General features: G+C 43.4%; 1 protein-coding gene across 4 annotated transcripts in view; it reads right to left on the bottom strand.

The window, feature by feature from the left end:
- ILDR2 (immunoglobulin like domain containing receptor 2) overlaps positions 1–19,884 on the bottom strand; it is a 36,862-nt gene extending 16,978 nt beyond the window's left edge. For 2 of the 4 annotated variants that reach the window (XM_053386417.1, XM_053386419.1), the window contains exons 1-3: positions 19,383–19,884; positions 11,537–11,869; positions 10,541–10,660 (exon numbers count right to left, since the gene is read on the bottom strand). In XM_053386417.1, coding sequence (XP_053242392.1) covers positions 10,541–10,660; positions 11,537–11,869; positions 19,383–19,428 — 499 coding nt within the window. In that variant the 5' untranslated portion in view covers positions 19,429–19,884. The remainder of the gene's footprint in view (positions 1–10,540; positions 10,661–11,536; positions 11,870–19,382) is intronic. The other 2 variants (XM_053386422.1, XM_053386418.1) reach the window with 2 other exon arrangements.
- Positions 19,885–20,867: the final 983 nt, after the last annotated feature.

Raw genomic sequence — 20,867 nt, 5'->3', positions numbered from 1 at the left:
TTCCTGCAACTATCTTTGGGCTGAACTATATGTTACACACATAACAAAAGGCCAGAAACTCATTTTCCTAGGGGAAAGCAGTTTGCACTAGAGAAGCAATGCAACAGGGAAGGGATCTTTAACTCTTACTATTCAGAGTGCTTCTTCCTACCAAATCCTGCTCTCTTTTCTACTGCTATCCCCACAAGGTCCCAAATCCATGGTTTAAGACACCTGGTGAGGATACGAGCACTGTTATGCTGGAAAAGGGTGCTACTCCTTCACAGTGTAGCATTTTCTTGATCTAACTGTGTCCCTCCAAAGTTCCTATTTTCCTTGCTGTGAAAGGTACTGATCAGGAAAATGGCATGGGCGAAAGGCTTCGAAACAACATGGCAGTCCTGATTCAATTCTCCCCTTCCCTTTAAAGAGAAACTAAACATTGGGAGATCCCATCACAAATCTCCCACATTTCATCTAGTTCGACCCTTCATACACATTTAAAACAGCAGCTGCACTAAACACTAGTCTCAGTTGCATGTATGTTTATGACTTTCAGTCACAAAAAGCAAATATGTAGGGAGAGAAAACTTCTAAACCAGTCTTTTCTGACCTGGTGCCCTCCAAGTGTTTTTTTACTGCTAACCCCATTGTCCCTGACCATTGACCATTTTGGCCAGGGCTGATAGTTGTGGGCCAAAACTATCAGAGGCTACCAGATAGGAGAAGCCTGCAGATACCTGGAGCGTGGGGTCATGTTTTCTAGTTAGGGAATTGCTTGAGGCCAAGTGTGAATGCCTAAAGATCTGGAGAACTGAACATCCCAAGCACTCTCAAACTGTGATCTGGCCTCCAAAACAAAACAGATGTGGTAGCCAACCTACCAACCCCTGTATTCCAGCACATCCTGTCAAAACAGTCAGATCGGCCTCGATTGCCAGGGACCATGCTGCACCCTCCACACTCCCTCACAGAACGGTTTACAGCCAGATTCCAGAATATAGCATACACTTCAGACAAAGCACACACACCCGCCCAAAGACTGTGTGTGTTTTGTTCTCGTCTCACAGATTTCTTCTCGCCCTTCCCTCCTGCCCACCACCCTGTCTAGTGTGAAGAATTCAATCTCTAAAGGAATTCACTAAGCTCTCTCCTTGGGGGCTAGTTCAAAGCACGGGGGTGAGGTGGAGGCAGGGCAGAGGCCATGCCTAGATCTGAACCTGATGACTTGAATATTCCAACAGAAATTAAACAGCACTAAATAACTGTGCCATCGCCCACCTTTCAGCATTTTGATTCCTCCCTCCTTTTACACAAGCTGCATTAATTCAAAGATAACCGCTCTTCCCAATGCTGCGTAATTCCACCCCCCTTCACAGAACCTCCCCCTGATCCTAGTTTTTAATACCGGCTGTTAAGTAGGCTGCTGAAAAACACTACAGCTGACCCAGCCGCTCTTGTTCATACCAGTGGTAACCACAGCAACGGTAAGGGGGAGGTAACACATGGGCCTGTCATGAATGCTCGCTAATTGAAGGCCAACTTTCCTCCCACAGGGATGAGCAACAAGTGAACCAAAAATATATAACAAACGAGGACAAAAGAACACACTGGGTGAGGAAGGAAGAGGTCTGAATACCTCTTGGAAATTTTCAGGCAGAAAATTGAGACATTTTGCACATTTAGAAATTTGATAATCCAGGCGCAAGGCAGATGTGACACAAAAGGTTACTTTTATGGGACTATATTTGGGGGGGGGATAGAAATTTGAAGGGTACGGTCAACAAATACACAAGGGCTGCCAGGATGCAGCTCTAATATTCTTAAAGGTTTTGGTTTCGGCAATCTGCTTGAGGAAACACACAAGTCTATTCCACTGCCAACATTCAGTTGCTATTTGCTTCCCAACCACAGTGATGCAGAATGAGAGCATGAGCATTCAGGCTTCCAGCCAAGGGGCAACCAACATTTTTGGGTACATCCAGGGGTCTCTCTCTTTTCTTCCCCTGCCCCCAAATTGTGTGAGAGCAGAAACTGACATTGGTGCAATTAAAAGAAGCTTGGGGTCGTTGTACCTTACTCCAAAAGAGGCAGTCAAACCCTCGCCTCATGACCATCTTCTTTAAGAGATAACTTCCTCAGGTTAAATGGTGACCTGAGCTAACCTTCATTCCTGTACAAAGGTAAGCAAGGACATTTATTCACCTCTTCTCGTAATTGTACACTGGGAATAGATCTGAGTCTGGCACTTAGTGGAGGTGCCAAACTCAATTCAAAATCAAAAGCAGGAGAGTACAGAGGAGGAACAAGCTGGCAGGGGAAAATAGCATATTAAGCGATCCAGATAACAGATCATCCATCTCAGCTTCCTGTTTATTATTGCTATTTCTTGCTGGAAAGGGAACTGCAGACATTTGATAAATCAATTGCAACAGTAGCATAGATTTCAGTGTATTTCACCTCCCCATAAACATATTTTTATCGTTGCGGGCTCCAAGCCCTCCTGTTTTCATGTGTCAGTAACTCATAGCAACTATCCTCCTGCTAGGCTGACTAGATGGCCCAGTTTATTAGGATTGTCCCAGATGGTTATTTCCAAATGGCAAATTTGTCCTTGTTTCAATAATAAAAAGAAAATCTAGGACATGCTGTCATTGTCTCTATTCCCGCTGCACTGCTGATTATACCTTTTGTATAAGTACATCCAGCAGCTGCCTCTCTGCCGTTTCCCTAAATGCACCTGCTGCCTCTTAAACCATCAACGGAAGTTTGAGCCAGACACATAATCAAGTTGCAAGGAGTCGGCAGCAAAGTCTACAGAGAAGGAGCAGGCACTGATCTGGCATAGCATGTACAAAGCAGAGAAAAGACCAGATACGGGGAAGTGAGTTCCAGTGTTAAAGCAAAGAAAATATATGCTGATCCAAATGGCAGGGGAATAAATCAGAAGGGCAAACTCAAATATGGGGAAGGATGAAGAGAAGTTGTAAAATTTTGACGAAGGAAAAATAAATAAATGAGACAAGAGGTAAGTAGGTTATGGAAAAAGGGAAACATCCTATGAGACAAGACACACAAAAAAGGTTTAAAAAACATCATGGATGGTCAGTGTGAGGGGGTGAAAACATGCAAATGTAAACACAGTAAAATAGCAAGTGCAGCTAAGCACAGAATAGGAATTTATGATAACATTGTTTTTGGACATATTGGATTACAGCAGTCTGGTTCTGCAGCTCTCTAATGGGAAAAAGGAACTATTGTTCTTCTAGCGGTGGCAACGTGTGGCTATTTGGCAAAACCGTAGCACTCGTTGGGCCTCGACATTTAGACATGATCCCATAAGAGCATAAAAACGATGTAGAGAGGAAACGCGTCTCTTGTAAATCAGAGGGGCATCCAGGAAGCCACTGAGAGATTTATTGGGAGAGTGTGACCATGTAATGAATTCCTCTTTCCTCCCTCTGCTAGAAATAAACTTCTTCTTTTCTGCCCACCCCTCTCTTTCTTGTTTTGTCAATCAAGGGAAGAACAGCAGCAGCTATTTGCAGAGATCAAAGTTTTAACAGGCAATACAGACCGCCAAGCAGGCTGTTACCATAGAAACCTTAGTAACGGAGGCCTTTGAATTGTGCTGGTATCCTTTGTTAGCAGCATGTGGCCGAGGCTGGCGAGTGAGAAGGAATGATGGGGAAATCTTTGGACAACAAGCACCACTTCTAAATAGCATTAAAGGAGGGGAGTAGGACTGGGCAGAGGAGACTCAAAGGCTGCTAACAGTGCCATGTGGGCTTGAGGCAGAAAGGTTGGGGGCGAGGAGTTACAGCACACTGAAGATGCAGACGGGAACTACCACTCCATCAGAAACAGGCATTCACAAATCATGACAAAAAATAAATAAGGAGTTACTTTGTTCTACCCTTTTCATATTACTACTATGTGTGCTATTCTGTTAAGTTTTACTCAGAGCAGGTCCATTGAAATTAATCAACATGGCAAAGTTAGGTCCATTAATTTTAATACCACTCAATGAATACCACCCACTGTTTGCTTACTGATTTGTTTATAGGTGTCAGGAGTCAAGCCTGCAGCAGGATGGTGGGACCTTGGCCCCTCATATAAAGCAGAGATTTAGGCTGTGTGTCACACCGTGCTCTTGCCAAAGAGCCAGAGTCCTTTGTTCTGAATTGACCAAACTAATGAAACTCTGAGAAACACATGGCCAGTCTCCCAATGGCTTTTTATTGTTACTGAAAGGCAATAAGGGGTCAGGGATTAGGTATCTGACTGGAGAAGAAGCAGAGGAAGGAGTGCCTAACCCTTTCCCCTCAGGCCATTTTTCTCTATATACTACATTTGCCCTTTCCGTCATCATGCTGCTGAACAAATAAACAACGAAGAAGAGAGCAGGCAGACAGGTGGCCCAGGCAGGCCTTTCCATGCACTTCCTGCCAGACTGGGGTAGGAAGAAGAGGGAGGGCAGACAGACACCACAGGGAGGCAGGTGAGCAAACAGACCAGTGGAACAGGCAGGCAGGTGGCCCAGGAAGTTCTTCCCAGAATCCTCCTGTTGTTGCTGCCATCACCACTGGTGTGGGGAGGGGAGGGGAATGAAGGGAAGAAAGTTGCTCTCCACTTTGTCCTGCCACCATCATCACCTTGTCAACTTTCTCTCCTTCATTCCCCCCCCCCCCCGGGGCAACAGCGACAGAAGCAAAGAAGGGATGAGGTTAGGGAGCTGCAAGGGGTTGAGAGGGTTTTTGGTGGCAAGCTGTGTGGGAAGGGGTTCAGGGCCAAATATGAGGCAGGTGTTGGCAGTAGGTATGTTTGCGAGCAACACAAGCAGCCTCAGAAGTCCCTAGTGCAAGTGAAAGAAGGGGCAGGGAGAAGCCATGCCATGAGGAGAAACCCTCTTTGCATATATCCCTCCTGCTTGGACAGGAATAATTTTTATTAAATTTTCAATACAATTATACAAATGTCACCATATCAGAAAACGGACAGCTCCTTTATCAGTGAGTGTGTGGTAACACCACTTTTGAATGGCAGACAAACTCAGCTCCCATCCACAGTGGCTGCCCACCATCTTAACTTCCCCCAAGTGCAATGCCTGTCCCTGGCCTATTGAGATTGGACAGCCAAGTTCAGCTTCCATTCAAGAGTAGTACTGCTACCTGCTCTCTGCTCTTTGGCCACCAAAGGACCCAGCAGCAGGCAGGTGGGTTAGGCCAATGAAGGACCCTACTGAGCCCCTGGGGCCTTCAGCCAATGTCTGACCTGGCTGGCTGTTGGTGCTACGCCTGCTATTCATCACTAATCTCCCAGTCAGGATCAACATGAAGCAATAATATGGGCAGGACCTGCAAACAAGGCACTTTTAATTATAGGCACGGGAGCCCCCAAAAGCTTCAATAGCACTTTGCCTGTTCACACTAGAACAGCTGGTGCTGCAATTACATGTTGTTGCAAAAAGGGAAAGAAGCCCACCGCCACAAATCAAGTCTGAAATAAATACGGGAGGGTAGACAACAAAGAAAATATTTGACTGCATTTATTTAGCAACATCATCTGGAATTCTCTATAAAAAGTAAATGGGTAGAGGATGGCAGTTCCACAGAAAAGAGTCTGTGTAGAAGCGACCTCAGACGCTATTCATTGCAGCTGCTTGAAACGCAGTTTCTTCACCCACTATTACTTCCTCTGTCTGATCATACTCAGACCACCACTATTGATTTGGCAACCACAGGATCAGATAATAGACCTATAACTCTGAGGGAGCAGGCAACAAGAGTGTCTGCTGTGAAGCCTTCTTCCCCAAACTACCACTTCCTCCACACAAGTCTTCACTTCCGCTTTGGTGACAAGGGATGGGATAAGACATCCACTCTCCAGAGAGTGCCAGTTGCTAATCTGCAGTTTAGCATTTCAGTGGACTATGTTATGGGATAATAGCATCCCACAACATATCAAAGATACCAACACCTGTTTTAATCACAAGTACAGTGGTACCTCAGGTTAAGAACTTAATTAGTTCTTGAGGTCCGTTCTTAACCTGAAACTGTTCTTAACCTGAGGTACCACTTTAACAAATGGGGCCTCCTGCTGCTGCAGCGCCGCCGCCGTGCAATTTCTGTTCTCATCCTGAAGCAAAGTTCTTAACCCAAGGTAATATTTCTGGGCTAGTGGAGTCTGTAACCTGAAGCGTATGTAATCTGAAGCGTCTGTAACCCAAGGTACCACTGTAGTTGCTGATATATGATTGGCAGCTTTTCAGCAAAACAATATAAAATCAGTGGTTCTTTTAACTATCATATCTTTATCATATTTTAAGTAGAAATTCACTTGAAGGATTCCTCTAACTTTCACATCCATATCACCTTGTCTAATGCATTTTTGCTGAGGCAGAAGAGATCACTAAAAAAAGTAGCATGTCATCCAGCAGGGCCCTCACCTCGCGTGGAGTCAGACTTTCCTCTCCACAGAGGCTTTTCACCCACTCTGCTTGCAGCTATTTTATTCTATCCTGTTCTGTTAAATATCTATAGGGTTGTCACATGGAAGATGGAGCAAGTTTGTTTTTTCCTGCTCTGGAGGCAGGAAACCAATCGATTCAAAGTTACAAGAAAGGAGATTCTGGATAAATATCAGGAAGAACTTTCTGACAGTACGAGCTCTTCAACAGTGGAGCAGGCTTCCATGAGAGGCAGTGGGCTCTCTTTCCTTGGAGGTTTTTAAGCAGAAGTTGGATGGCCATCTGTCATGTATGATTTAGTTGAAATTACTGCATTGCGGGGGGTTGGACTAGATGACCCTTGGTGTCCTTTCCAACAATGTGATTGTAAATGTATCCCATCAACACATACACAGACAGGAGGCATGAACTGATAAAGTAAGAAGGTGTATTTCCATAGCTGGTGATGACAAAACAATCCTTTCTGAAATCTGATGGTAGGGAATCTTCCCATTTCTTGTCCTAAGCGGGGGGGGGAGAGATATTCTGGCCACCTCCAAACTGTCAGTATTTTGCAGGAGGGATTTAAATAACATGCCAGAAATTTAGGTTTCTGCAATTAAAATGGATTAAAGCATCCTGTCACAACATATCTACTTTATAAAACAAAAAACAAGACTTCTGGGATAGGAAAGTGACAGGGAAATGTACTTAAATGTGTCAGATATTTGATTAATTAACAAGAAGACGTACAGTATAACCACCACACGCAAGCAGTGTGATGCCAGTGAGCAACCTTTTGATAAAGTCGTGGTTTTCTACAAATGCACTTATGAAAAATCTTGTGAAACTGCATGCTCACTTTTATATATCTAAATCAGAATATATGTGTTTCCTGCCTCAATCAGAAAGATTCAGATGTTGCTCTGTCTGTATGATTAGTTATTTTCTACTTCTACAGTTTTAAGAAATATTGTACAAAATGAGCAAATAAAACTTTTGAAATAAATTTGTCAACAGGCTAGTGAAGTAGGAATGTTTTAAGTTATCTCAGTTATGTAGGATGACCCATAAACATCTATTTGCTCTTAAATAACCCATATTTCAAGATTTTCAAGAGCTTTACTCTTGCCGCATAAAAAGCTACCCTTCTCACACAAGTCCAGGGGATAAGGCAGCCCCCAAGGTGTTGCATAATTTATAGGCAGCCCCTAATCCCTTTCCTGTTCTAGTTTTGCATCCCCCTCTAAGGGAATAAGCCTCCCATCTGAATATTAGCAAACAGAAAAACAAAAGCCTCTCACTCTGACTCTCCAAGAACTAAGATATTTTATCTAAGCCTTTTCTACAGTTCATTAATAGTGGGATGGGGTTTAAATGTCCCAAGAAGCTACAGAACCTCGAACAAATGGTCGTTCCTAAGTGATTGCTTTCTCCTTTGAATGATGAGAAGAATGCTAAGCATTGGCAATGAAATACTACTGGGTGTGCAAAAACAAAAAACAAAAAAAAATATGCATTTTTATAATGTATTATGCACACATACAAGAATATAAGTAGTATATGTTTCTGGTCTTGGATCAGACCAAGTTGGAGCCAATCACTTGCTTCTGAGAAGCCCAAAGCAGGGCATAGAGACCCCTGATGCTGCCCTCCCCTATAACAACTGGTGTTAAAAATATTGGAATTTCAGCTCCGGTAATCCGAGCTGATATGGCCCATCTTCTTTGAGCCCACCCAGCAGAGCATTAAAACAACAAAGTCCACAACGGAAGGATGGGATAGTATGGGCTACTCGCCATGCTTTATTACTAAGCTATGCAGAGAGCAAAGAAATACATACATGTTCTCTCTATGAGAAGCAGAGAGCAACTGAACAAAAGAAACGAAAGAAACAAAGGAAACAAGAAACCAGTAACGTCACATCCCGTCTCCCTTTCCCGTGAGTATCCAACAGTATCTGGACTCTGGAATGTAAACAGTCCTGTGACTGCAAGCAGCTGCTCAGTGAGGAAACAGAAACTAACATAAACTGCTTCTGAAGTGGAAGTTCCAATTATACGCAATCCTATGCATGTTTACGTAGAAATAAGCCAAACTGAATTTAGTTGTACTTGGCCCCGGGACTGCAGTCTTAGCCATTATGACTAACATCCTTTGATAGCCCTACTCACTCCTACTACACTGATATTTATGTAATCCCATCTAAACCCAAGGCCATTACCACACTTTATATACATTGTGTGTGACATGCACTACATCTTCTGCGAACTGATTTCATTGAGCAACCTCAGGTTTTAGGATTGTGAGAGCAGAAGCAGAGAGGAACCTCCTACCAACTAACATGGCCAATTTGGGATTTCTGGAGGGCACCTGTGCAAATGGGTACAAAGAGCATACATGCTAAGTGAACATGCTTGAGGAGGGAGTCAGTATTGGCGCAGCGGGTTTTATCTCATCAGGGGTGCCAGAAACAGGAAACTTTCAATAAATAAGAAAGTCCTCAGAGGCATAGCCAGCTTCTTATTTTGGAGTATGGGATCCTTCTCTCTCTCTCTCTCTCTCTCTCTCTCTCTCTCTCTCTCTCGAGTCCAAGACTTTGTTCATCACAGGGTATCGCTAAGTGACACAAACATAATCTCTCTTCATCATCATAATCTCCCTGATAACCCCTCAAGTCCCTCAACTAGTTTCCCCTCTTTCCTGAACTCCAGTGCGGCTCAGCACTGGGCTGAACCTGACCTTTCTTCCTTCTTTCTGAATATAGCAGGGCCTCTTTGAACCTTGCCTTTGCCTTCTCTGAGACATGCTCCTACTCTTCCTCTTTTGCTGCTCTCCTTTTCCCCTGCCAGCCACCCAGTGGGACGAACGGAAGTGCATCAGATGTCCAAACACCACAGCACTTCAGGTCCACCCATGTTTACATCTGGTTATTTCTGACCTCCCACATGATGGTTTAAAATAGAGTTGAGCCAAAATTATCTGCAGACGTATTAACAGTAGTCTGTGAAGTGGATCTAATGGAGACTGTGGAATCCAAAAGTTACCCTTCCGCTCATGAAACAGAAGGACTCCTTGCAGCAGAAGATGACCTTTGGGTCCTACAAGTGACTTGTGGCTGATAGAACCAACATATGACATCCACAGTGAATCTGCTGAAAACATCTGGGAACTGACCAGGCACCACTGAAGTTGGATTTGCACAGTTCACGCTGTAGAAATTTGCCCCAAAGTTCCCTTCTGCTGCTTCCAGGGCTGCCATTTTGCATTGTACTTTGAAGAAAAGGGCAATAGGATACCTGGCAAACCATTTGCACCAATCCCACCATTTCAGGGGGGTGCTATTGTTTTTTAATATATTTTTTTGAACAATTGTTATTTCTCTGCCCAATTTTTCTAAGAATTTTAGACAGCTGTTTAAATTTTGAAAACAATGCAAAAGCTGTGTTTTTAACTTGTAGGCTATATTAATGAAATTCATTGTGCATGTTGGCACTGCAACGTTTAGTGTAAAAGTATTTTAAATTATGCACTTATTATTTTTGTTTTAATGTGAGCCATCTGGAGTTTCAAAGAAAACAGGATACAATCATTTAAGTAAACACTGATCTTGGAATACTGCTTCAGTGGAACTTTATCATTTAAATTTAGGAGGAAAGAATATGGCACTCTCCATCCTTTGTTACATGTTGCCTTACAACAGTGCGTAGTGATTGCAAAACAATACTGGCTTGTATCTCTTTAGATCAGCTTCACTCTGACACAAAGCAACAATGCAAGGAACAGAAAGAACAGAGAAGGACACCCAGGAAATGTTGCAAATCTTTTCACGTATAATGTCATGCATTTAAAAACAATTCCAAGAGTGGTTTACCAATAACTCTCTCTTCCCAGAGAACTCTGGCAATTGTAGCTCTTCAAGGGGCATAGGGGTCCTCCTAATAACTCTCAGCACCCTTAACAAACTACACTTCCCAGGACTCTTTGGTAGGAACCAGATGGTATAACCATACATTAAATGTATGGCGTGGATGTGACCTTAGATAGGTACATAGAAATTAGTAGAGAAGTAGGCTGTGTTGAATGGAAAAGTAAGCTGAGAACATAGCTCACCCAGAACAAGCAGCTCCACTGACTCTTCCGTCTTGCCCTCCACATCATCAGGTGTGATAATGAGGCAGTAATACAACCCACTGTCTCCCCACATCAGTTTTCCAATGTGGAGGTCTGCATCTGAAAAACAATGTAAGAGAAATAGTAGAGTCAGAAACACAGAGAAAAGGTGAAGGACTATAAACAAGGCTTTCACTAACAGTTGTTACTGGCAGGAGTGCATTTTTCTTCCTTAGAGAAATAAGCACACTCCAGTGAGCCACAGTGCACTCCAGAGAGTCAGCAAACTCTGCTGGACAGTGATTTGGATCCAGGAGACCAAATTCCTATTTATTGAGGAACACACCAGATTGTCTTTTCCACAATGAAAGTAGGACACATATAAACTTATCTCACAATGCCATTTGTTCCCATGCCCTTCAACATGGAAGCAAGGTATAGGCCCATTCACATCACAGGCTCCTGCCCCAATCCACATATACAACACAAACATCTGTAGGGAGGGGGCCTTCACATACAGTTGAACATGCAATGGCTTCTTTGGAATCTAGGATCTGGGTGGTCAGGGTTCCGGACCACAAGAAAGCCTTAATGCAGTGCAAAGTGATTGTGAATAATTTTTATTTCTACAGGAAGGGACATACACCTCAACAACACACACGAAGAGAAAGATCTTCTATTTTACCAAGGTTTTTACAACTTAATTTTTGCTTATTGTTTTACACTGCCATTAGATGTTTTTACATCTAAGATCTCTCTGCCTTGTTAGTTTTCATGTTTTATTGAAATTCGTACTTTAGCCGTTTCGCAGGTTTTTTAAATGTAAACTGCCCTGGGAATATGACAAGAGTGGAATATACATGCCTATAATAAATAGTATTAAATAAGCACACTGATCCTCATAAGAGAGATCCGAAACACTGATGTAATTTTCTACCATTCATAATAGCCAAAGAAGCTTTCCCATAATTAATAAACTGCTAGGCAGGCAGTTACCATGGAGAATGGTGACATCTCTTCCCTTGTAGAATTCTCCAACTGTGACCGACGGGCCCTGCTTGGAAGCCACAATGCGGACCGTTCTTCTGCTGTCCACGCAGTCCAAGTATGGATCCCATTCCAGGTTCCTCTTGCTCACAGCCTGTAAGCCTGCAGAGACCACTCCCAGAGCTTCTCCCATGCGGTCTTGGCAATATGATTTGAACTTCCACTGCACCACAGCTGGTTGTGTGGAGGAAGTTGAAAAGTGGCATCGAAGCACGACAGACTGAAAGAGCATGGCCACCTTTTTCTTTTCCGGCACCATGACCTGAAGCCCTTCAGTCACAGCTACAAGACAAAAAATATGAACGTTATTGATTTGTGAGGTATCAACCATCTGTTCAGTGGTTCTGATCAAGACAGAATGTTATACGGGAGATTGCCATCTGCTTTTGGTGCTAAGAAGAAAATGTGCTGGAGAAATACTGGCAGCAAGGCAATAGTGCTATTTAATGCATCAAAACAATACAGTGGTACCTCAGGTTAAGAACTTAATTCGTTCTGGAGGTCTGTTCTTAACCTGAGACTGTTCTTAACCTGAAGCACCACTTTAGCTAATGGGGCCTCCCGCTGCTGCCGTGCTGCCACTGCACGATTTCTGTTCTCATCCTGAAGCAAAGTTCTTAACCCGAGGTAATATTTCTGGGTTAGTGGAGTCTGTAATCTGAAGCGTATGTAACCTGAAGCGTATGTAACCCGAGGTACCACTGTACTGAGCTGTTTCAGACGTCAAGGTAAACTGCAGTTTGTCATGACAGGAACAAGCCGCAGCAAAATTCCAATTCACCTCTGCTGCAGCCACAGGAACATCAAAAGCTTTCACTAGGGATGGTTGAAAATGTCACTTTGAATTTTTGGTCATCATATTTCCAATCTTACCGTAGGTTCAGTTCTCCATGTGAGTTTGCATTCTTTTTTAAGCCCACATGAAAATTCACCAGCATTTTAGTGCAAATTTATCCTAAGGCACGAATTTTTGCACGGCAATTTTCCCTAATAGAGTGCATTTTTGTCTGTTAGTTTCACTTATATGTGCAATTTTTTTACACCCCTTCCCTAGTATATGTATTTTGGACACTTTTGTTGGCTGAAGAATTGCCTTGCAGTTCAGACTTTGATTTTGCTAAACTTCTGAATTTGATGTAAATAGCTATGCTGGGAAAACTTACATATTTATTAAGGGGAAAGGTATTACAAGCTTCCAAGGAACTAAAAAGCCTGGTCCATACATTATTTCCAAAGTAGTTAACATGTTTATTCTCACTTAAATAAATGGGATAAAATGCTGAAGCCTTTGAATAATAATTAAAATTGTGTGGAATCAGGTAATAAATGAAGTTAATAAAAAAATGTCTAAACCTAACTCTACAGGCTTGGGGAAATTTCACACCCTGGATTGTGTTCAATCTTAATCCTAGTGAGTGGACCCACTTAAACTGATGAACACAACTAGTTTAGCTCCATTAATTGCAAGGGGTCTCCCCTGAGTAGAACTTTTTGGGATACTAGCCTTTATATTTAATCCTAGCATAACTAGCTGCTGAATATCATAGCATATTTATATGCTTATATTTATATCCTGCCTCTTAATTTCAGAGATCCCCAAAGATAAAGACTATTTTTTTAAAAAAAGAAATCTCTATACAATCACAAAACCCAGCTAATGTTTTAAAAGTGGCAGCAGTGTCAAACCACATTGAAAACTGAAACAGGTTGTGGGGGCAGGTGCTGTCGAAACTGCTACTAATAGCCTGTGAACTAACCAAAAATCATCCAGGTGGAAGGATGAGAGGAAGGGAGAAAGGAACAAGTTGTTCAGCCATTAGCAATCAGTGGAAATAAACATTTCTGATAATCTAACAATACATTTTCTCCAAGTGATAGAACAGCTGCATTCTATGCTGGCACAGTAGACCCCAAAGATAATGTATGGGAATTAATTACATGCATGGAACTCCATCAACAGCTTCCGCATTATCCCTCTTTATTATAGGGCAAATTTTCACAATGCAAAAAGTGCTGGTTGAAAGACAATGTGTTGCTCTTACATACATCTAAGGGAACAGCTGGACAATGCAAGCAATATCACTTGAGCCACCCCCACATGAATCTGCACCATTGGCAAAGCTATGGCTTTAAAAGCATCTAAGGCACCACTAATGCATACATGACTTTTCACAAATGAGCCCTCTGTTCCTGAAATATTTACAAGTCTAAATAAGGCAACGCAAAGAACAAGCTCACAGTTCAGAAGAAGAAAGGTGAGATTCCTCCTCATGGTGAGAAGGGATGAGGAATTGCTTGCAGAGATTGTAGGAGTAGATTTGAAATAAAGAAAGAAAAACCAATTATAATATTAGTATGAACAGAGTGTGTTCAGGAACTGACAAAATACAGGAGGGAAGTTAATACAAAAAGTAGAACTGGGGAACTGATGTGAGCAAAGAAAACAAGAGCTCAAGTGAAGATTCAGCAGGCCTACAAAGTTTTTAAATGTCATGTTCATTTTAGTCTCTTTAAAGGCTAACCTTTCATTTACTGATGAGTACTACCTGCATTCACTGAATTCCTGAGGTGAACAAACATATAATGGAAGCTTCAAAAAAACCAGATAATTGTAACAATCAGAGGAGAACCTGACTGCATGCATCCACTCTAAACAGATGAAGATAAGAGGAATTAAATTTAGGAAAAAATAAGTTGTTGGCTTTAGCAACAGCAGTTTCTGTGCAATGGAGATAACAGAAATCAGTGTGCAGGATAGGAGCAAGAGTAAAATGCACATTAGTCATAGCTTTTTGAGCCCTTATTTTGCCCATAGAAGCGTTGCCCTTTTTTGAATGAGGCTGTACAAGTTTATATTGAAAACTTCCAACTCCTAGAGATGCCGAAATCAGAAAACTAAAAAGCAAGGCCTGCACCTGATACCAATGACATGAAGCACCCTACCATATTTGTATGTTATGGTGTCTTTTTTCACTGGGGAGCAATTACTTTTGACTAGTGGTGTTCAACTGGCATGCCTTGAATGATGGTTAGGGGTGCCGTGGGCAACACTGGTCTCCATCCCTCTTTTCTCTCCCCCCCCATGCCCTCTCGTGTCTTTGCCACTCAAAGGTTTGTGTGGCTGTTTGTTGCAGCGGCCCTGACTACAAGCTCCCCAGACCAATGGTGTCTTTGGGGCTAGTTGCCAGGAGCTGAAGCAGCCTTGGAGTAAGCAAGCGAGTCGGCATGAGGAGGCATCTCTCTTTGGGGCAGGAGGGTGGCTGCCCGGAGGACTCCCACTGACAGCCCCACTGCCTGGCCAGCCCTGCCACCTTCTGCCCACACAACAAAGCTCTCTACTTCCACCCTTCCTAGAACAAGACATGGAGAGAGTAGATGAGAGGCACAGAGCCACATTGGTACTGTCACTGCCAAAAGGGCAGCAAAAACAAGAATAAACACCAGGAAGAGGGCACAAACCTCATGGAGAAGAGCACGGGGGCAGAGGGGAGATTAAGGCTGGAGCAGATAAACAGTGTGCTTTTCCCTAGCCCCTACAAACCCCAAAGGGCATTCCTGGTACAGCAAACCCAGGAAAAGAACCTCCTGCGTCAAGTGTTCCAGGCTTAAGTTAATGGAGAGGAGGAAATTACTGAATGGAATTGTGAAATTTCTCAAAAGCTTTCTTCCTATGTGAGTGCAGACACTGAAAATGTTCTCAGCAGAAGCTCTGTAGAGGAACCGATGGTAGGAAACTTTGTTCTAAACCAGCCATTAAAATGTTGGCAATATTACTGATCTAAATCAAGGCTCCTGTGGTGTTTCTGCATAGATTTACTCCTGCACTTCTATAGGAAATTTATTCAGTACTTTGGGGAAATTCCTCAGTGGGGCCCAAGGATAATGGCAGGGCATATAAAATGTGGTGTTGGAAAGCTGGCTCTCAGGCTCCCATATGTCATACGAAAGATTCTTTATAAGTCAGCATTGTTTTTGAGGCTGAAGGCAGCATTATCTTCTGCAGGGCCTGAGATCATACAGCAGGTGAGGCTTGCAGACATTCTCACCCTGATGAAATAACTCCGTAAAGAAACGCACTCTGGTGTTGCAATCATCAGAAGGAGTCCACACACAATTTGTGAAATGACTCTTAAGTTTCTCTGTTGGTTGCCTCAACTTTCTCTGCCTCCCCCTCCCCACAATTTGCCTTCTCTGATTTCATATCATGTCCCTCTATTGCCCTCTTCAGCTCCACTGTACTAGTTGTAGGTTTTGACAACTTTCAAGTAGAGTAGCCATATTAAATATCATTTACACAAATTGTAATGCAATAAAATAATAACATTGCTCCCTATCACATTTTATAAATTTATTTATATTTTAATCTTTCATCTATGTTTTGGGTCATAAACTATCTGCCAACCTTCTACAATCCTATGTTCCAGGTATTCCTCAATCATGATAAAGTGTGAATTGCCCTGCTGCATTGCCCTCCTGAGCCTAGTGAAAAATATTATGTTTTATTCTTACAGCTTTTGAGAATAATTCTACTCCTTTTGGATTGACTGAGAAAATATTTTACATAAAATAAAACTGTCAATTATAAAATAAAACTAGCAACTGTTCTTTTGGTGTTATGTGCTTCACATTGTGGGGTATTACAGACCCCAATAACCTATTTGCAACTATATCATTTTACTGAAAAAGGAAAGCTCTTAGGGATGGTGTAAAAAAATTTTATGTGCAAACTGTGTCATGCTTAACACCATTCCCTCAGGTTTTTTGTTTTTATGGCTGTCCCGGCACACATCTGACCCCAAAGCTGACTTGATGCAGTAAGTGTTTCTTATCACCAAGGGTTTAAAAAGACTCATTCAATTACTAACTGTGTGAACAACATCACATCTAGTTTGGTTCCAACACTGAAATGAAAGAGAACGCTAGAGACCACATGCAAGAAAAGTCTCCCTCCCAGAAACATAGAAAGCTGCCTTAAACCGAATCGGACCCTCTGGTTCATCTAGCTCAGTGTTGTCTACATTGAATGTCAGCATCTCTCCAGCGTTTCAGGAAGGAAGCCTTTCCCAGCCCTACCTGGAGATGCCAGGGATTGAACCTCCGACCTTCTGCGTGCAAGGCAAGCACACTACCACTAAGCTATAGCCCTCTCCCCAAACGACCTCTCTGCAGAAGCAGCAAGGTAGGCAACGTTATATCATATGCCTGAATCAGAGAATTGTAGAGCTGGAAGGGACCACAAAAGTCATCTAGTCCAACCTCCTGCAATGCAGGAATCTTTTGCCCAATGTGGGGCTTGAACCCACGACCCAGAGATTAAGAGTTTCATGCTCTACCAACTGAGCTATCCCAGTCTGGTTTTGTTTATCCACAGAAAAGCCATAAACCCACCTCCCTCCCGCCTTTCTTAATAGGGTGCAAGAAAGAACCATTCTTAGAATGGGTTGCTGGCTGTTGTGCATACAAAAGTGAGTAGGAACAGCCAAATCCCTCAAGCTTGTTTCCTGTGCTTCTTCCCATAACCCATTTGTGCAAATTCAATACTGCAAAGAGGCAATTCCTAGAATCTTCTGTAGCTTAGCACCACGGCAACATCCTCCTCAGTACCTTGTAAAAGTGAACTGATGACACTCATAGAAATACTCATCTGACACATATTCCTGGGATTTCCCTCCCCTCTCCCCATTCATACATTAGCAGAGGATTACCTGAGGGCATCTTCATACAGGGCACCATTTCTGCATGGATGAAGGAAAGCAACTGTGTATGTTTGCATACACCGTCATGTGTGAAAATTATGCAAGTATCTATTTTACTGTAGGTAACCATAAATATGGAAGTCTCTGCACACTGCTTTGAATGCAATAATTTTCCACAGAAAACAACCTGGAGAAAGAGATATGCGAGAAGCAAAGCTAGCTGCTGCCAAAATAACCTTACAGGAAATAGCAGCAATGAATTCTTTTTTCCTGAGGAAGTTCTACTGACCAAAGTAAGCAACTACTTTTCCATGAAGAAAGAGGAAATGACATTCTTTTCCCCTGAGCAAGCAGAACTGCTAATCCAACCAATACAATCTGTGTTTTCCATTGGCAAAACGTCATCTTAGCCTTTTCACTTAGGCTAGACCTCAGCACGCACATACACAATCTCTGGGGCTGGCCTGTTCTCCCAAAATTTCAACAGACATGATGGGCATTAACAGTCAGCAAAATTGGGCATTTCCTTGTGACCAAAGAGAGGCTTAAGGACCCACATGAGTGCCACCACCATAACCTGCTGGTCAACACACAGACAGCCCCATCATCACCCATAACTTCTGCCTGATTTTTGCAGGAAGCAAAAACAGCATCCTGACTCCAGCCAGCCTAGTTCATGCATGTGCTGTGCTATGCTGTGCTGTGCTGTGCAATGCCAGGGACAGGATCCCTGGTGACTAGTGAGCTACTCAGTGCTTGCTTTAGTGTCCCAATTCTTGGTATCCCTTGGTGCAGGCTATCCTTGTGGTCTGAAAACTCAAGCAAGGCCTCTTTGGCTCCAGCTGGCATGCTGACGTTGCAGCAATCCAGAAATGGGATGGCTGGGTTAATGAGCTGCAGTGGCTCAGGAAAGGCAAGGTGTGGAAGTGAGCCCAGAATGGTTAGTAAACCAGCAAACTTCAGGCCCCAAATGATGGAGATGAAGGATTTGGGCTCTGTTTTCAGTACAGCAGGCAGATATGCTAGAAAGGAAGAAACAGAAAACTCTTCTACATAGGGCATGTTTAGGATTCAGACCAGGGTGGGTAGCAAGCTTGTGGGGTGGGTGGTATTAGCAAGCTCAAGGGGAGGATAGCCACATAGCTCCCTAGACTACAAACCTCGGTTGAACAAATTCTCTGCAAGCAACTCTGCTAGGGGAAATGGTGGCCTGGGACCCTCCAGGACCTAAGGAATTGGGGTGGGGGGAGCTAGAAAAATGAGCATCATAAGCTGAGGGTTGCTTGGATGCTGACATTTGGATGTTTTTTCTACACACACACCCAGCTACAGAAGTGGTCCTGGGGGCATGTTTGGCACATGCAGCCAGGGAAGAGATTCCAATCGCTTGATGGGAAAGCTGCCCGTTTAACCCTATCAATCTATGGAAAAAGAGAAGAACACCCCCTCCAAAAAAATAATAATGCATGTGTATGAGTGAAATTGGGACATTAATCAGTTAGTGATTCAGAACCGAAGAGAGTACAGTACTGTAATAATGACTCTGCCGTAATTATCAATCTGTCTGTGCAGGACATCTGCAAGCAGAGAGCTTTGCCTGGGAGCCACAAAAACCTGCAGCGTACCTTGCCAATTCCGATGCCTCAATACATTTCCAAAAGATGTTTTCCCCCCACATCCAACTAACTCCAAAGAAATCCAGGGGTGGCACCTTGGGGGGAAAGACAGCCACGCTAAAAACCCACACCCAGGCTGAGCTCGCCTGCTTCTGAATCAGATCAGGACGAAAGAGATTTGGGAGGGAAGGTGGGGGCAGGGGGGGTAAAGTAAAGATCATTTTTCTCCTTTAGAAAGAGATACGCTGCGGGGGTGTGGAGCAGTTTAGTGCCTACAACACCGATAACGGGCACCTCAATCAAACATGCTGTTTACTATTTGTTCGACATTTCTAAACCCCCCTCCCTTCCGTGCCTCCCACTTGCTGAACAAGCTTGAAACCTGCTGCAACACGACACACACAGAGCGGGGGGGGGGGAGAGAGAAGGCAGGCAACTCCTTTGGAAATCCAAAAAGTTATTGATCCCCATGAAATCCCTTACCTGTTAGCCACAGCAAAGCAGTCCAGCCTAGGAAGACTCCATCCATCTTCGTGGTCTGTCCCTCCAGAAAGGAAAAGGAAAGGAAGGGGAGAGAGGGGGAGAAACTGGAGCCAGGAAAGTAAAAAATGAGGCTCCCCGCTACGAAGCGGCTGGCACCTCAAGTGTTCTTTCCCGTTATCTGCGGGTCTTCCGCCACATAACTCAGCGTGAGAATAGAGAGAGAGTTCTGAATGGGAGCTACCACTCTGCTAGGGGGAGGGGGGCTGCACTGCCCTCCTTCGGGAATTCTGCTCCCTGCGACGTAATTTATGCATCTCAGGCAAGACGGTGGCGGGGGAATCACCGTTAGACAGCTGTAGTCCTCAAACCAAGCTCGGATTGACAATGGGCTGAAAACTTCCAAGGTTTTAAGTCTTCTCCTCCCCCGCCCCCCGCAACCAGAATTCCGAGGCTGCAGGAGTTTCTAAATCACATGGCTGCCCATTGAAGCTGTCCAGGAACTGGAGAGAGTTCATCACACTGGGCAGTCTTCGTGTTTAAGGACTAAGTGGAGTAACTGAAAGACTAGTGAGAACGAGCAGCCGGATCTAAGAACGTATACCAACGAAGCTGAGGGGAAAGAAGGGGCATGTGGTCCCAAACCTGAAAAGTGAAAAGGGATCTTCCTAGGCATGCAGAGAAAACACATATAAATGCTCGGCACCGGGTGCATTAATCCTTCGCTGGTGCAGATATATACTGTATATCCATCCACAGATCAGGGACAAGATAGCCAAACACTATTAGTTAAAACTCCTCTTCCAATAAATAGTTTCTTATGTATAGTTTTTTACGGTTTTCACGTTATAGCTAGCAATAGAACAGTGCAGGTTTTTATCCCCCTGTTCTATCTTATCTCTTATTCTCCTACCCCCCTTATCTCATTTCACGGAAGCTAATGGCAAAATCTCTTTGTGTTATTGCAAAATTTAGCAGGAGTGGTTTTGGTATGCATTCAAATAACTATTTATATATCAATGATTTTATATTTACACAATTCTAAAGAAGATAGTGCACAAATATAAAATATATGTGATTTGAACTTTCTGGACTATTCCAGCAGTGATCAAGGCACATGAAATACTTGCACAGAACACCTCTCCCATTCTAAATAGCATTGCACTTACCAACTACAAAATAGGAATGGCAATAGTTACCTCAGCCTAAAAATCTGAGTTAACCTGAATTTTTTCAGGGCACAAACAGGTACTACCACTAACAATTAAATTATCAGGCTTGGATCCAGCCTTAGAACAATAGAATTGCAAAGTTGGAAGAGACCACAAGGATCATCTAGTCCACGGGTGTCAAACACAAGGCCCGCGGGCCAAATCCGGCCCGCCAGACCTCGTCATGTGGCCCGTGTAGCCGCCACCGGCCGCCAGCCTTCACCTTTTATTCTCGCTTTTTTTTTTTTTTTGACACAAGAAAGCTGCCTCTTCAGCG

This window comes from Podarcis raffonei, chromosome 4 (genome assembly GCF_027172205.1).
Source record: "Podarcis raffonei isolate rPodRaf1 chromosome 4, rPodRaf1.pri, whole genome shotgun sequence".
Taxonomy (NCBI): domain Eukaryota; kingdom Metazoa; phylum Chordata; class Lepidosauria; order Squamata; family Lacertidae; genus Podarcis; species Podarcis raffonei.
Note: the sequence above shows the minus strand (reverse complement) of the source record. Positions and strands in the feature narration are given on the sequence as shown.